This window comes from Oenanthe melanoleuca, chromosome 28 (assembly GCF_029582105.1).
Source record: "Oenanthe melanoleuca isolate GR-GAL-2019-014 chromosome 28, OMel1.0, whole genome shotgun sequence".
Lineage (NCBI taxonomy): Eukaryota > Metazoa > Chordata > Aves > Passeriformes > Muscicapidae > Oenanthe > Oenanthe melanoleuca.
In genome coordinates, this window is record NC_079361.1 from 3,587,123 (window position 1) to 3,603,639 (window position 16,517).

General features: G+C 67.9%; 2 protein-coding genes across 2 annotated transcripts; one reads left to right on the forward strand and one right to left on the reverse strand.

Annotated features, from left to right (window-relative positions):
• The first annotated feature begins 1,290 nt into the window (after positions 1 to 1,290).
• APC2 (APC regulator of WNT signaling pathway 2) lies at positions 1,291 to 13,529 on the forward strand. Its single transcript, XM_056512985.1, is given in 18 exon segments — positions 1,291 to 1,343; positions 1,345 to 1,541; positions 1,544 to 1,593; positions 1,596 to 1,664; positions 2,126 to 2,284; positions 2,357 to 2,447; positions 2,521 to 2,689; positions 2,766 to 2,874; positions 2,960 to 3,073; positions 4,083 to 4,160; positions 5,213 to 5,296; positions 5,374 to 5,755; positions 5,844 to 5,939; positions 6,023 to 6,162; positions 6,243 to 6,320; positions 6,404 to 6,520; positions 7,096 to 7,310; positions 7,698 to 13,529. Coding segments are annotated over 18 exon segments (7,599 nt in total). The 3' UTR covers positions 13,096 to 13,529.
• LOC130264638 (granzyme M-like) lies at positions 13,483 to 16,504 on the reverse strand. Its single transcript, XM_056512986.1, has 5 exons — positions 16,113 to 16,504; positions 15,889 to 16,033; positions 14,954 to 15,214; positions 14,577 to 14,792; positions 13,483 to 13,732 (listed from the first exon to the last, which is right to left on the reverse strand). Exons 1-5 carry the CDS (start codon positions 16,418 to 16,420, stop codon positions 13,697 to 13,699), a joined length of 966 nt encoding a protein of 321 aa, XP_056368961.1. The 5' UTR covers positions 16,421 to 16,504; the 3' UTR covers positions 13,483 to 13,696.
• Between the last annotated feature and the right edge of the window lie 13 nt (positions 16,505 to 16,517).

Sequence of the window (16,517 nt, forward strand, 5' to 3'; positions counted from 1 at the left end):
CTGCGGCCGCTGCGCTCGGCCGGCCCTGCCAGGAACTGGGGGGGCAGAGCTCAGCCCCCACCCCATCAATCAAACCCCGAATATCCCAGCCCTGACCCCCCGGGAGGGCAGCCGGAGCACCCCCGGTTCTTACAGGGTTGGGGTCCCCCGGGGGAGGGGGGCTCTGACTGAGAGTTGGGTGAGACCCACAAGTTTGGGGTGCTGGGGAGGGGGAGCACCCCCTTCCCCTGGCTGCGAATATCCCCTACAGGGCTGAGCATCCCCATCCTCCCCGTCTGAGTCCTCGGGAAGGGCCGGGAACCGCCTGTGCTCCCCCATCCCTGTCGCCATAGCAACAGCAGGCCGAGCTCATCCCGCATCCCGCATCCCGCATCCCGCATCCATCACCGCACCTCCCTCGTGTGACATCCTGCGTTCCACATCCCCCATCCCTCACCCCGCGTCCTGCATCCCTCACCCTGCATCCCATATTCCGTGGGATAAATAAACCAGCGATCATCCCTCACCCTGCATCCCCTATTCCGTGGGATAAATAAACCAGCGATCATCCCTCACCCTGCATCCCATATTCCGTGGGTTTAATAAACCAGCGATCATCCCTCACCCTGCATCCCCTATTCCGTGGGTTTAATAAACCAGCGATCATCCCTCACCCTGCATCCCCTATTCCGTGGGTTTAATAAACCAGCGATCATCCCTCACCCTGCATCCCCTATTCCGTGGGATAAATAAACCAGCGATCATCCCTCACCCTGCATCCCATATTCCGTGGGTTAAATAAACCAGCGATCATCCCTCACCCTGCAGTCCGTATTCCGAATCCTGCAGCGATCATCCCTCACCCTGCATCCCATATTCTGTGGGTTTAATAAACCAGCGATCATCCCTCACCCTGCAGTCCGTATTCCGAATCCTGCAGCGATCATCCCACACCTCGCCCTGCTCCGTCATCCCGCTCCCCTGACCCCGCGTTCCGTGTTCCCGCATCCCTCCCGCACCCTTCCCTCCCGAATCCCCCGTTGTCCATCCCGCATCCCCAGTCCCGCATCCCTCACCCCACGCCTCCACCCTTCCCCCGCTCCCCGCCCTCCTCCGGGGGGAATTTTCGGCAGCTGAGGGGGGGGATTGGCTTTGTGTCCTTTGGGAATCTCGAGCTGATCCGGGCGCTGGGAAGGGGGGACCCCACAGCAGGACCCACAGAGGATTTGGGGGTCCACACACTGTGGGGTGGAGGGGTGAGCGAGCAGACTGGGGGGGCCGGGATGGTTCCTGGGGGTGTCAAGGACATCGATGGGGCCTTGGGGGGTTGCCGGGTCCCATCGCTGCCAGGTGGGGCCTCTGTGCTGGGACACCCAAAAGGACCGGCAGGAGCAGAAGGGCCCCAGGGAGCCGCTGTGGGGCAGATTTGGGGGTGTCAGGATGGGGGGGGGTCGATCTCTGCCTGCCCTGCCCTGCTGCTGGGGGGGGATGTGGGGGGGGGGGGCAGCAGTGGGGAGCCCCAGCCCCCCATCGTCCCCTTTGCCGGCTCCTCCCGCTCACACGGAGGCTCCATCGAGCTCCCGCTGCCGGCCCGACCCTCTGGGGGGGGGTGAGGAGGGGTCCCCAGCCCCGGCCCCCCCTCCCCGCGTGTGACAGTGTCGTGTGTGTCCCCCCCCCCCGGGCAGGTGCGAGGGGCGGCGGCGCTGCGGCAAGAGGAGGTTTGGGGGGCTGGGGAACGGCTGGGGGGGCACAGCGGGGCTGAGAGGGTTTTGGGGGGGGCAGAGCGGGGCGGGGGGGGGCCGCGGAGGGGCCGGAGCTGCCCCCGGTGCCGGAGGGAGCGGAGCGGGAGAAGGTTGGGAGCGGGAGAAGACAAAAGCGAGACAAAGGGAGCGGAGAGCGGAGCTCTGCCGAGGGTGGGAGCCCGGCGGGGGCTGGCGGGGCTGGGGGGGCCCTGCCTGGGGCTGGACCCCCACCCTGAGCCTGGGACGCCCCTCTGGGGGGGTTTGGGGGGGCACCAGCCCTTCCAGGGCTCGGGGGGTGCGGGTGGTGGCGTGCCCAGCGCTGTGAGGTGGGTGGTGGGTGCTGGGGGGCTGTGAGGGCGCTGCGGAGCCCCCCCGGGTGCTGCCCACCCCCGAACCCCCCGCAGGCGCTGGAGGAGGTGAAGATGTCAGGCTCCATCGCCTCGTACGACCAGCTGGTGCGGCAGGTGGAGGCGCTGAAGAAGGAGAACAGCCACCTCCGGCGGGAGCTGGAGGACAACTCCAACCACCTCTCCAAGCTGGAAAATGAGACCTCGGACATGAAGGTGGGGACAGGCCCCAAACTGGGGGGTTTCCATCCCATCTCCCCCTCCTCAACGGCTCCACCCCTGTTTTAGGAGGTCCTGAAGCACCTCCAGGGCAAGCTGGAGCAGGAGGCCCGAGTCATGGTGTCCTCGGGGCAGACGGAGGTGCTGGACCAGCTCAAAGGTGCGTGCCCGGGCAGGGTGGGGAGGGGGTGACCCCGCCAAGCCCACCCTGACCCCGCTGTCCCCATCCCCAGCCCTGCAGATGGACATCACCAGCCTCTACAACCTCAAGTTCGCCCCGGAGGTGCCGAGCACGGGGCGCGGTGCCGAGGAGAGCCCGGCGGCCCCCGCCGCGCACCGGGACGGCCCCGGGGAGCTGGGCAGGGCCACGTTCCGCATGCTGGAGGAGCTGGACCGCGAGAGGTGATGGGCTGGGGGATAAAAGGGGGCTGGGGGCGCTGGGGGTTGTGCTGAGGGGTTCTGCCCTCTCTGCCCTCAGGTGTTTCCTGCTGGGGGAGATCGAGAAGGAGGAGAAGGAGAAGGTCTGGTACTACTCGCAGCTGCAGAGCCTGGCCACGCGCCTGGACGAGCTGCCCCACGTGGAGACGGTGAGTGGGGGACACCCCCCGTCCCCCGAACCCTCCAGGCCACGGGGACCCCGCCCCGCTCACGGCACCCCCCGTGCCCCCCCAGTTCTCCATGCAGATGGATCTGATCCGGCAGCAGCTGCAGTTCGAGGCGCAGCACATCCGCTCGCTGATGGAGGAGCGCTTCGGCACGGCCGATGAGATGGTGCAGCGGGCACAGGTCGGGTCCTCCGCCCCCAAACCCCTTCACCCCGAACTGCTCCGCTTCTGGGGGTGCCCAGATTGATGGGCTCCACTCTGGGCACACTCACGAGCAGCTCTGGGCGCCCTACAGCAGCTCCTCACACCCTACAGCAGCTCCTTGTACCCTACAGCAGCTCCTTTTACCCTACAGCAACTCCTTGTACCCTAGAGCAGCTCCTTGTACCCTACAGCAGCTCCTTGTACCCTACAGCAGCTCCTCACACCCTACAGCAGCTCCTTGTACCCTACAGCAGCTCTGGGCGCCCTACAGCAGCTCCTCACACCCTACAGCAGCTCCTTGTACCCTACAGCAGCTCTGGGCGCCCTACAGCAGCTCCTTGTACCCTACAGCAGCTCCTTTTACCCTACAGCAGCTCCTCACATCCTACAGCAGCTCCTCACATCCTACAGCAGCTCCTCACACCCTACAGCAGCTCCTTGTACCCTACAGAGCTCCTTGTACCCTACAGCAGCTCCTCACATCCTACAGCAGCTCCTCACACCCTACAGCAGCTCCTCACATCCTACAGCAGCTCTGGGCGCCCTACAGCAGCTCCTCACACCCTACAGCAGCTCCTTGTACCCTACAGCAGCTCTGGGCGCCCTACAGCAGCTCCGTGTACCCTACAGCAGCTCCTCACACCCTACAGAGCTCCTCACACCCTACAGCAGCTCCTTTTACCCTACAGCAGCTCCTTGTACCCTACAGCAGCTCCTCACACCCTACAGCAGCTCCTCACACCCTACAGAGCTCCTCACACCCTACAGCAGCTCTGGGCGCCCTACAGCAGCTCCTTGTACCCTACAGCAGCTCCTCACACCCTACAGCAGCTCCTCACACCCTACAGCAGCTCCTCACACCCTACAGAGCTCCTCACACCCTACAGCAGCTCTTTGCACCCCACACCAGCCCCTCGCACACTCACCTCCCTCCCTCCCATTTCCTGGGGGGTCCCAGCCCTGTCCAACCCCCCTCTGCCCCCCAGATCCGCGCATCCCGGCTGGAGCAGATCGACAAGGAGCTGATGGAGGCGCAGGACAAGGCGCAGCAGCCGGAGCCGCAGGTAGCGGGGCCGGGGCGTCCCTGTCCCTGCGGGCGGGGGGAGCAGGGGGCCAGCACGGCCCCCCCGCCGCTGTCCCCGCGCTGTCCCCATGGCACAGCCGGGGCTTTGTGCGGCTCGGGCACCGTGAAATGGGCAGTTGCCATGGCGACCAGAAGTAGGCCACGGCGGGCGGGCGGCGCGGGGGCTCCCGCCGGGGTGGCAGCCTGCCATCATCATCGTCATCGCCATCCGCACGGGCTGCCGCCGGCATGGCCCCGGTGTCACCCACAGCTCCGCCATTGTCATTGTCCCGCCGTCAGCCGCAGCTCCATCATCATCGTCATGGGCTGCCATGGCCACTGTCCCACTGTCACCCACAGCCCTGCCATTGTCATTGTCACAGGCTGCCATTGCATGGTCCCACTGTCATCCACAGCCCTGCCATTGTCATTGTCACAGGCTGCCATTGCATGGTCCCACTGTCACCCACAGCCCTGCCATTGTCATTGTCATGGTCCCAGTGCCACCCACAGCTCTGCCACTGTCACCACCACAGGCTGCCATCGCTATTCCTCCACTGTCACCCGCAACTTCGCCATCCTCGTTGTCACAGGCTGCCATCACCACAGCCCCACTGTCACCCACAGTTCCATCATTGTCACCATCACAGCCTGCCATTGCCATGGTCCCATTGTCATCCACCACTCTGCCATCGTCACCATCACAGGCTGCCATCACCACAGCCCCGCTGTCACCCACAGCCCCGCCACCAACACACCCCCATCATCACCCCTCCCACCATCACCCCCAGATCCCCACACCCCCATTTCCACCCCCCACCGTTCCCCAGGCTCAGCCCCCTCCCCGCTGCCCGCCCACGCTCTCCCTTCCCGAACCCGCGGCTGCAGCAGCTCCCCCATCCCAGCCATCCCCGGTTTTAGCTCAGAACACATCCCTGGCGCTGACGGCAGCAAGATGGGAACCGCAGGGGGTGTCAGGGGAGCGGGGAGGGGCTGGGCATGGGGGGCGAGGGCACAGCAATGCAGCCCCCCAACCTTCCCCCTCCTCTGCAGCTCTGCGGGAAAGTCCCGGGCGTGGAGGGGGACCCGGGCAGCCTGGAGCCCCCGACCCACCCCGAGGAGAGCGGCAACACCAAGGTGAGATTTGCCCCGGAGCCCGGCTGGGGTGGGCTGAGCCCGGGGAAGGGCTGAGAGTGACCCGTGTGCCCCCGCAGGTGGAGGTGGTGTTCTGGCTGCTGTCCATGCTGGCCACGCGCGACAAGGAGGACATGTCCCGCACGCTGCTGGCCATGTCCAGCTCGCAGGAGAGCTGCCTGGCCATGCGCAAGTCGGGCTGCCTGCCGCTGCTCATCCAGATCCTGCACGACTCCGACGGGGAGCCGGGGCCCCCCGAGAGCCCCACGGGTGCCAAGGACGCTCGGATGAGAGCCAACGCTGCCCTGCACAACATCGTCTTCTCCCAGCCCGACGAGGGCCAGGCCAAGAAGGAGATGCGGGTGCTGCACGTGCTGGAGCAGATCCGCTCCTACTCGGAGACCTGCTGGGACTGGCTGCAGATGCAGAGCCGGGATGGGGCACGGGGGCCCGAGGGCGCCGGTACGGGGAGGGGCTGGGAGGGACTGGGAGGGACTCGGAGGGGCTCGGAGCGTCCTGTGTGACACACGGGATCCTCATCGCCCCGCAGTGCCAGTGCCCATCGAGCCCCAGATCTGCCAGGCCACCTGCGCCATCATGAAGCTGTCCTTCGACGAGGAGTACCGGCGGGCCATGAACGAGCTGGGTGAGCGCGGCGAGGGGGCTCCTTCTCTCAGGGGGGGTGCCGGAGGCGGGGGAGCCCCAAATGACCCCTCCCTCGTCCCACAGGCGGGCTGCAGGCGGTGGCCGAGCTGCTGCAGGTGGACTACGAGATGCACAAGATGACCAACGACCCCCTGAACCTGGCGCTGCGGCGCTACGCGGGCATGGCGCTCACCAACCTCACCTTCGGGGATGTGGTCAACAAGGTGGGGGGCGGCGTTTTGGGCGGGGTCAGCAGGGTCTGGGGGTCACGGCGTCGCCCTCACCACCCTCATCCTCCCCGCAGGCCACGCTGTGCTCCCGCCGGGGCTGCATGGAGGCCATCGTGGCTCAGCTGGGCTCCGACAGCGAGGAGCTGCACCAGGTGGGTGCTGCTGGGGCTCCCCGGGGCGGGGACGGGCAGTGGGGACAGTCCCCGTGGTCACTCACCCCGCTCTGCCCCTCCAGGTGGTCTCCAGCATCCTGAGGAACCTCTCCTGGCGCGCTGACATCAACAGCAAGAAGGTGCTGCGGGAGGTGGGCAGCGTCACCGGGCTGACGCGCTGTGCCCTGCACGCCGGCAAGGTGAGCCCGGGGCTGGTGACAGCGGGCACAGAATGGCCGGGCAGACCTGGCAGGGCTGGTGACAGCGGGCACAGAATGGCCAGGCAGACCTGGCAGGGCTGGTGACAGCGGGCACAGAATGGCCGGCAGACCTGGCAGGGCTGTGTGTCCCCCAGCGCTGGTGACAGTGGGCACAGGGTGACTGGACACACCTGGCAGGGCTGTGTGCCCCCCTTGGAGTGGGTGACAGTGGGCACAGAATGGCCAGGCAGAACTGTCAGGGCTGTGTGTCCCGCCTGGGGTGGTGACAGGGGGCACAGAATGGCCTGACAGACCTGGCAGGGCTGGTGACAGTGGCCACAGGGTGACTGGACACACCTGGCAGGGCTGAGTGTCCCCTATGAGGTGGGTGACAGCGGGCACAGAATGACCAGGCAGACCTGGCAGGGCTGGTGACAGTGGGCACAGAATGGCCTGACAGACCTGGCAGGGCTGTGTGTCCCCCATGGTGTGGGTGACAGTGGACACAGGGTGACAGTGGACACAGGGTGACAGGGACAGGGCTGACAGGAGTTGTGTGTCCCCTCCCGGGGCAGGAGTCGACGCTGAAGAGCGTCCTGAGCGCGCTGTGGAACCTCTCGGCGCACAGCACGGAGAACAAGGCGGCCATCTGCAGCGTGGAGGGGGCCCTGGGATTCCTGGTCAGCACCCTCACCTACAAGTGCCAGAGCAACTCCCTGGCCATCATCGAGAGCGGGGGTGGCATCCTCAGGAATGTCTCCAGCCTCGTCGCCACGCGGGAGGATTACAGGTGAGGGGCACCTGAGGGACCCGGGGTGGCACTGGGGGGGCCAGGGCTGGGGGTAGGATGGGAATGGGGGACCCTGAGTACTGTGGAACCCAGGGATGGTGTTGGGGAATGCTGTGGCTGGGGGTAGGATGGAGGAGATGGAGACGGAGACGGAGACGGAGGTGGAGGTGGAGATAGATGGAGATGGAGGACATGGGGCACCATGGATGGCATTGGGGGATGCCACATCTGTGGGTGCTGCAGGTTGAGGGGCACTGCAGACCCCAGGGACAGCACTGTGGGGATGTCATGGCTGGGCAGGGCTGGGGTCACCTCACACCCCTGGAATGGGGCGGGAAGGGCTCCAGGACCACCCTGACAGCCGGGGGGGTCCCGTCTGTCCCACAGGCAGGTGCTCCGGGACCACAATTGCCTGCAGACGCTGCTGCAGCACCTGCGCTCGCACAGCCTGACCATCGTCAGCAACGCCTGCGGCACCCTCTGGAACCTGTCTGCCCGCAGCCCCCGCGACCAGGAGCTGCTGTGGGACCTGGGGGCGGTCAGCATGCTCCGCAACCTCATCCACTCCAAGCACAAGATGATCGCCATGGGCAGCGCGGCCGCGCTGCGCAACCTCCTCACCAACCGGCCGCCCAAGTACAAGGACGCGGCCGTGGTGTCGCCGGGCTCCTGCATGCCCTCGCTCTACATGCGCAAGCAGAAGGCGCTGGAGGCCGAGCTGGACGCCAAACACCTGGCGGAGACCTTCGACAGCATGGAGAAGCAGAGCCTGAAGGGGCAGAGCGCCAAGAAGCCGATGCGGCACATGGAGAGCCTGGTGAAGGACTACGCCTCCGACTCCGGCTGCTTCGACGACGACGAGGTGCCCAACATCTCCACGGGCGTGGAGACGGCCAGCGCCTCCGTGCTCTCCATGTTCCTCAACTCCTCCTTCCTGCAGGGCCAGGCGCTGCCGCGGGCGCTGGCGCAGCGGCGCTGCCCCGAGCCGGAGAAGGACGGCAGCGGGAAGGCGGCCGAGCCCAAGAAGCCGCCGCTGCCGGAGGACGACGTCTCGCTGGCCGCCGAGAAGTTGGCCAACAAGATCTCCAGCACGGTGGCCAAGATTGACAAGCTGGTGGAGGACATCTCCACCATGCACAACTCGTCGGACGACAGCTTCAGCCTCAGCTCCGAGGATCACTGCCTGGACTGGCAGTACGGCCCCGAGGACGGGCACGAGGCCCGCGCCCAGTCCTGCTCGCCGTGCCGGCTGTCGGACGCCGGCGGCTTCGCCAAGAGGGAGAGCCTGAGCCGGGCGCACACCCTGCTGCGGCTGAAGACAGCCTACACCAGCCTGTCCACCGACAGCCTCAACAGCGGCAGCACCAGCGACGGCTACTGCACCAAGGAGCACATGAAGCCCTGCCCCAGGGCCGCCTTCCTGGACTATCGTGACGAGCTGCAGCGATACCAGAAGCGGCCGAGCCGGCTCGACCTCAAGAGCATCCTGGGCAAACCGGAGCGGGCCGAGCCCCCTGCGCGGGATCCGGCCGAGCCAGACAAACCCGAGCAGCGGGACCTGCCCGAGCGGGCTAAGAAGATGGTGACTTTCCCCAGCCCCAAGGTGCCAGAGAAGGAGACAGAGTGGAAGAAGGAGGTGGGCACCAAGCCCCCCACCGACCCCCACGTTCGCACCATCAAGCTCTCTCCGTCCTACCAGCACGTTCCCATGCTTGAGACGCTGGCCAAGAGCAGCACAGCTGCTGGCCACCAGCCCTCCCTGCTGGGCAGGAAGCAAGCCTGGCTCCCCCCGGCGCTGCTGCAGGCGGCCGAGCCCCTGAGCAAGATCCCGGAGAAGCTGCCGGCCCAGCCACCGGCCTCAGCAGAGCAGGAGTCGGTGCAGAAGTACTCGGTGGAGGACACCCCAATCTGCTTCTCCCGGTGCAGCTCCCTGTCCTCCCTCTCCTCGGCAGACAACGTGCTGGACGGGCAGAGCCACAGCGAGAACGACCTGGATAGCGACTCCTCCCTGGAGATCCTGGAGATGGAGGAAGGGGAGGCAGAAGGGGAGGATGGGAGGCAGGAGAAGGACAAGGTGGCGGATCCGGGTCCCACCACGCCCGTGGGGATCTCCCAGCCCATCACCATCCCCTTCCCGAAGCGTGACAAGGTTTTCCTGCGGGAGGCGTCGCCCTCTCGCCAGGAGGACCTGACGCCCTCGAGCTCCTCGGAGAATTACATCCAGGAGACGCCGCTGGTGATGAGCCGCTGCAGCTCCGTCAGCTCCCTGGGCAGCTTCGAGAGCCCCTCCATCGCCAGCTCCATCCAGAGCGACCCGTGCAGCGAAATGATCAGCGGCACCATCAGCCCCAGCGAGCTGCCCGACAGCCCCGGGCAGACCATGCCCCCCAGCCGCAGCAAGACTCCGCTCTTCGAGCTGGGCTGCCAGCCCGAGAAGGAGACCAGCCAGTTCAACATCCAGTGGGAGAACAACGTCAAGAAGTTCATGGAGATCACCGACTTCAAGGAACGCTTCCAGCTGCCGCAGGACCTGGACTCCATGGTTTACTTCACGGTGGAGAAACCCAACGAGAACTTCTCGTGCGCCTCCAGCCTGAGCGCCCTGCCCCTGCACGAGCACTACGTGCAGAAGGACGTGGAGCTCAAGCTGATTCCCACCTTCCCGGAGAAGAACAGCCTGAACTTCGCGGCTCACGAGAAGCGGGAGGAGCGGCGGGAGGAGCGGTACCTGGAGGGGCGGCGCAGGGCCGAGCGCCCCGAGCCCCCCGACGACGACGACATCGAGATCCTCAAGGAGTGCATCAGCTCGGCCATGCCCTCCCGCTTCCGCAAGGTGAAGACCTCGCTGCTGTCCGGCCAGGTGCTGCACCCGCAGACCAAGAAGCCGCTGCACGTCCCCGTGTACATGCTGGTGCCGGCCCACGCCCACCCCGGCGTCCCCAAGCACCTGCGAGCCACCGCCCGCGACCTCTTCAAGGACGACGATTCCTTCACCGACTCGGCCGACGGGACCCCCGTCAACTTCTCCAGCGCCGCCTCGCTGAGCGACGAGACCCTGCGGTACCCGGCGGGCGAGGAGGGCGAGCAGCCCGTGCCCGAGCGGCGCCGCCAGCCCGGCAGCATCCCGGCCCGCAGAGCCGCCTCGGGCAGCTCGGCCCCCGCCCGCCTCGGCTCCGCCGGGAAGGGCAAAGCGGGGCCGGGCCGCGGGGATGGGAAACGGAGCCAGACCCTCCCCAAGGGCACGGCCAGCCTGGAGCTGGGCGTGGGCAGGGCCAGCGGCGGCCCCGGGAGGAAGGATGACGGCCCGGAGGACGGGGTGGTGTTCCAGTCGCTGTGCCACACCACGCCGACGGAAGAAGCCGTGTATTGCTTCTACGATCCGGATTTGGACGAGCTGCCCGAGGCGGGCAGGGATGAGTCCGGCAGCCGAGCCCAGCCCGGCCGGGCGCCACGGAGGGAGCGCTGGGGAGGCTCCGTCCCCAACAAAGACCCCGAGCCCGGTCCCCGTCAGGCCAAGACGAAGCCTCAAAACAACCTGATCGCCGACGAGACGCCGCCGTGCTACTCCCTGAGCTCCTCCATGAGCTCCCTGAGCGACGCCAACCTCTCGGAGGGCGAGGAGCGGGGCCAGCCCTGCGGCAAAGCCACCTGGCCGCGCTCAGCCGCAGCGGGGCAGGCGCAGGGGGGCTCGCCCAGCTCCCCCAGCCTCAACTCGGAGGATGATCTGCTGCAGAAATGCATCGGCTCGGCCATGCCCAAGCGCCGGCGGCCCGCGGCTCGCCGCAGGATGGTGGAGAGAAAGCAGAAGCCGCCGGGCGCCGGCGGGAGGGAGCGGAAAGCCGAGATCAGGCATCAACACGCCGAGGAGGACCCCGGCTCCGACCGGGGCTCCGACCTGGACAGCGTGGAGTGGCAAGCCATCCAGGAGGGAGCCAACTCCATCGTCACCTGGCTGCACCAGGCTGCGGCCTCGCTGTCCCGGGAGCCTTCCTCCGAGTCCGACTCCATCCTGTCCTTCATGTCGGGGCTGTCGGTGGGCTCCACGCTGCAGCTCTCGCTGGGCAGGCAGGAGAAGCAGCGGCCCGGCAGCGCTTCTGGCCGGGAGCCGGCGAGGAGGGAGCGCAGCAAGGGCCGCCCCGAGCGCAAGGACGCGGCCGGTGCCCGCCCCGCCGCCCGCGCCGGATCCCGGCCGGAGCGGAGCCCGGCGCCCGCCAAGCCGGTGCCCAACCTGCCCGTGGTGTTCCGCGGCAGGACCGTCATCTACATGCCCAGCCTGGCCAAAGATGCCCCCAGCCCACGGGCCACCCCGAAGAAAACCCCCGCGGCCAAGCCCGAGGCGCCGCCGGCCAAGAACCTCTCTCTGAGCCAGCAGCGCTCGCGGAGCCTGCACCGGCTGGGCAAAGCCCCCGAGAGCGGGGAGCTGGCGCTGCCCAAGAGGAGCACGACCCCGCCCGCCCGCATCGGCAAAGGGCCCCCCTCCTCGGGCTCCTCCCGCACCTCCACGCCCTCCCAGCACGCCCCCAAGAAGCTGCCGTCGCCCTCGCAGGTCACCAAACCGGGCGGACCGGCCGCGGGCAAGGCGAGCGGCTCCTCCTCCCCGCCGGGACCCCCGGGCAGAGTCCCGGCCCCCAAATCCCCGGCTCCCAAGCAGTCCAAGACGCAGAAGTCGCCCGTGCGCATCCCCTTCATGCAGAAGCCCAGCAGGAAGGTGCTGCCGGGCCGGGGGGCCATGCCGGTGCTGGAGGAGCAGGTCGATGGCTCCAAGGCTCGGCCCGGGGGCCCGGGGGGCAGCCGGCTCAACCTGGTGCGGATGTCATCCGCCCGCTCCAGCGGGAGCGACTCGGACCGCTCCGGCTTCCTGCGCCAGCTCACCTTCATCAAGGAATCCTCGAGCCTGCTGCTGCGCCACCGCTCCGACCTGTCCCCGGCACCGGCGGCCACCTCGCTGCCCCGCCGGGGCTCGCCCCAGCGCAGCCGAGCCGCGCTCCCGGCCGTGTTCCTCTGCTCCTCCCGCTGCGACGAGCTCAAGGCGGCCAAACCGGCCACTCCCGGGCAGCGGCCGCTCATCCCCAGAGCCCAGCCCGGCGGCAAAGCCACGGCCGGGGTCAAACCGCCTCGCCGGACCAGCTCCGAGAGCCCGTCCCGGCTGCCGGTGAAGACCAGCGTGCCCGCGGCCGAGCCTTTCAAGCGCTACTCGTCCTCTCCCAACATCAGCGTGCCGAGGCGAGCGGCCAGCCCGTCCTCCGTGCGCTCCGAGGCGGCGGCGCGGCGGCGGCAGAACGAGCCGGCTCCCGGGGCGCCGCCGGGAAAGCCGCCGGCGGTGATGATGAAGGGCACGTGGCGGAGGATCCGGGACGAGGACATCCCGCACATCCTCAAGAGCACGCTGCCCTCCTCCGCGCTGCCGCTGGCGGGTTCTGCCGACGAGGAGCCCCCCGGCACCCCCGGCACCCCCAGCACCCCCGGCACGCCCAGGAAGACCAGCGACGCCGTGGTGCAGACCGAGGACTTCGCCACGTCCAAGACCAACTCCAGCACCTCTCCCACGCTGGAGACCCGCGAGGGACCCCCGCACCCCCGAGTCACCGGCGATGGTGAAGCCCCCGCGCCCGCCAAGGCCGCCCTGCCCATCTCCTTCGGCCACGAGGCGCCGGCCGGGAGCTTCCCCGGCAGCCGGCACGGCTCGCCCAGCAAGGCCGCCCGGGTCACCCCCTTCAACTACGTGCCCAGCCCCATGGCCGTGACGGCGGTGGCCGACAAGGCGGTGGAGAAAATCCAAGCTTGATGTAACCCCGGTGAGGGTCCTGTGGCACCCCCAGCCCCACGGGAGCTGGTCAGGACAGTTTTTGGGACACGCATGGGGATGTGGGACAGCTGGGGATCGGTGAGTCGCCCCAACCCGCTGCTGGCTCCGGATGGGGTCTCGCTGTGCTGGAGCATCACAATTCCCAGCGGCAAGGACTGGGCAGAACTGGGAACGTTCTGGGTCTGACACCCCGAGCTGGGGCGGTTCTCACGGACCATCTCCTCCCGCTGATGGACATCCAAGCTGAGGTGGGGCCGTGTCCCCGTGTGCCCCCATCCTGCTCACCCAGGGGTTGAGGCAGAGCTGATCCCACACACCGAGGAGCTGGCACAGCACATCTGGTACCAGGAAAACCCAACATGCTGCTGCTTGTCTGCCATCAACTCTGGCTCTGCCAACGACGGCAGCTCATTTATTAACAGAAGGAACGCAGGGGAGAGGCTTTGCAGGGGGAGATGGGGACCAGGACCCCGTTTGTGCTGCTGGAGGGTCCCGATTGCTGGTCAGAGGTGGTGGCAGGTGGAAATGGTGCAGGAGGAGCCAGGCAGGGCTCGTGGGGGTGGCCGAGGTCAGGATGAGATCATTCCAGGGTGCTGTCACCAGGCTGGGGGCTGCTCTGGGAGGGAACAGGGTGCTGGGCTGGCACCGGGATGCCCAACCCCCAGGAAAGGGTCTGGGGTCCCTCACCTTCACCCAGAGCCCCCCAGCCTCCCACCCCCAGGGCAGGAGAGGCTCGGCTGGCAGCCAGGATCCCGGTGTGTCCTTGTGGATGTGGACACGAATCCATCCAGGACTGGATTACGCCCACGAGCCCCAAAACCCCGGGGACACCCCCACTCCTGCTTCCAGCCGGGCCCAGGGGCCGAAATTGGGGTGTGTGGGAAGTGCCTCGGCCCCTGGGAGTGGGATGGGCTGCGGAGGGACCCCCCAATTCGGGTCCCAGACCCTCGGACACCTCCCAGTCCTGCACCATCACCAGTGCCACGGGGGGCTGCAGGGACACACACAGGGCTATGGGGACACGTGCAGGGGACACACCTGGGCGGCTGTGGGGACACAGTGAGGGGCTCTGGGTTGTTGCACGGGGGACACACAGTGGGGCCAGGGACACACCAGGACTGTGGGGATATGCAGGGGGTCCCCGGGGATGTGCACTGGGGTCGTGGGGACGGGCACACCCCGGTGCCCACTGCAGCCCCCCTGCCCTGGCTGTGGCCAGCACGGAGGGATCAGTGGCCAGGACTGAAAAAAAAGGAGGAAAAGCCCAGGAGCAGCACTCCCGAGTGCTGTGAGGGAGCGCAGGGGTGGCAGGAGGGCCAGCATCGCCCCCGGGCTCCAAGCCACCGCCCTCCGCCTCTTCCACCGACAATCCCGCCGGGCTCCGCTCGCCGTCACTGTATCTATGTACTGAGGATGTTCTTTTACCAGACTCTGGACAGTATTCCCAATTAAAAGCCAACCTGTGTATATAGGAAGGGGTGTTTGGTCCGTCCCGTGTGTTCGGGCCGGCCGGAGCCGCAGCCCTTCCGCAGCGTTTTCTGGATCCATTTCTTGTACTTCACGGTCGAGGTGGCCACGGGCGGCTTGAAAGGGTCAGTGGGGTTCGGGCTACTGAAGGACATCACTCCGGCCACCGCCGGCCGCTTCCCGCACACCAAGGGGCCCCCCGAGTCTCCCTGAGGGAGGGGGGTGACACCGGGGAGTGGATCCCGACCAGGGGACCCCCAGCATGGCCAGGGGGACACCTCACCTGCTCAGGGGGAGCATCCTCCCCGAGCCCCCGCCCCCCGCTCGGGGTGGGCAGAGCTTTGCGGCCCTCGGACCCCCGAACGCTCACCTTGGCGGGCGCCGAGCCGCGGCGCAGCCCCTGGAAGCAGATCATGGCGGGGCGGATTCCACCGCTCCAGAAGCGGCTGTTGTTGCACATCCGCGTGTCCATCACCGTCACCTCCATCTCCTGCAGGGTGGGTGACAGCTTCCCCCGCTTGGGGACCTGGACCCCCCATCCCGCCAGGCTGCACCGCGCCCCCGCCGCCGGCTCCTTCCTCGGCAGCGAGATCAGCCGCCGTGTCCTGCTCAGTGTCACCTTCCTGTCCAGCTGCGGGCGGGGGGCGCCGTCAGACCCCAACACACGGGCAGGGAGCGCCCCAACACCGGGGCTGGGGGCGTCAAAGGGGAGCCCCCAATACCGCAGATGAGGGGCTAAAGGGGAGAACCCCAGTGCTGTGGGTGGGGGGTCTGGGGGAGCCCCCAATGCCGCAGGTGAGGGGTCAAAGGGGAGCACCCCAATATCGCAGGTGAGGGGTCAAAGGGGAGAACCCCAATGCTGTGGGTGGGGGGTCGGGGGAGCCCCGAGTGCCGCAGGTGAGGGGTTCAAACGGGAGCACCCCAGTGCTGTGGGTGGGGGGTCAAAGGGGAGAACCCCAAAGCTGTAGGTGGGGATCGCGAGGAGCCCCAATACCGCAGGTGAGGGGTCAAAGGGGAGAACCCCAATGCTGTGGGTGGGGGGTCGGGGGGAGCCCCCAATACCGCAGGTGAGGGACTGAGGACGAGCCCCCCAACACCACGGGTCGAGGGCAGCGCCGAGCCGGCGCAGCGCCCACGGGAGAGGGGAGATGACAGCGAGGTCTGAAATCTCTTGCGGGTGACAAGCGGAAATGTCACCGAGCCGCTCGGCCCGGCACCGTGCGAACGGAACACCCACCCCGCCCCTTCCCGCAGCGCCGCCGCTCCAGCCCCGCCTCGGAGCCTTCCCCGCGGCCACCTTCCCACCTGGAGCAGCAGCAGGTCGTTCTCCATCGTGCCGTTGTCATAGCCGGGGTGGGGACAGGCAGCCCGGATGCCGAATCTCTGCGCGCCCGGCTCGCGATCCCGCCAGTTGTGCAGCCCCACCAGCAGCGTCCCTTCCTGCCACGGCCTGGCCAGGCCCGGGAGCGGGGTCAGCCCGGTGCCGCTCACCGGAGCCCCGTCCCTTCCCCGGGCAGCACCGGACTCACTTCCCATCCACGCAGTGCGCGGCCGACAGCGCCCAGCGCCGGTGCACCAGCGCTGCCCCGCAGGCCTGACCCTTCGGGAGCAGGAGGAGCACCATGTACGGCCGCGAGTGGGGTTTGGCCGCGTGTCCCCCGATGATGGACGGCTGGAGGAAGGTCCCGTCCTCACCAGCACCCGCCACCGCCCTGGCCAGTGACTCCGAGCCCGCGCTGGCCACGCCGGACCCCTCGCCCCGGTGCTCAGCCCAAAGGAGGGGCGGCAGCAGCAGCAGCAGCAGCAGCAGCGACCCCAGGCAGCCCCTCGCCCCCATCCCGGCTGCTCCCGGTGCTGCTGCCGAGCTGGAGGAGCCCCAGGTCGCGTGTGACAGCGGGGCAGGACAGCAGCGAGGCAAAGATCCCGCGCGGGGG

Excerpts from the sequence above, each read along its gene's own strand:
- LOC130264638 (XM_056512986.1), bottom strand. The coding sequence starts at position 16,420 with ATGGGGGCGAGGGGCTGCCTGGGGTCGCTGCTGCTGCTGCTGCTGCTG. Across the intron at positions 15,215-15,888 it reads ACGACCTGCTGCTGCTCCAG|CTGGACAGGAAGGTGACACT; the intron begins GTGGGAAGGTGG and ends CCCCGCCCGCAG. Across the intron at positions 13,733-14,576 it reads ACCCCTTCCTATATACACAG|AGCAGCCCCCAGCCTGGTGA; the intron begins GTTGGCTTTTAA and ends GTTCCCTCCCAG.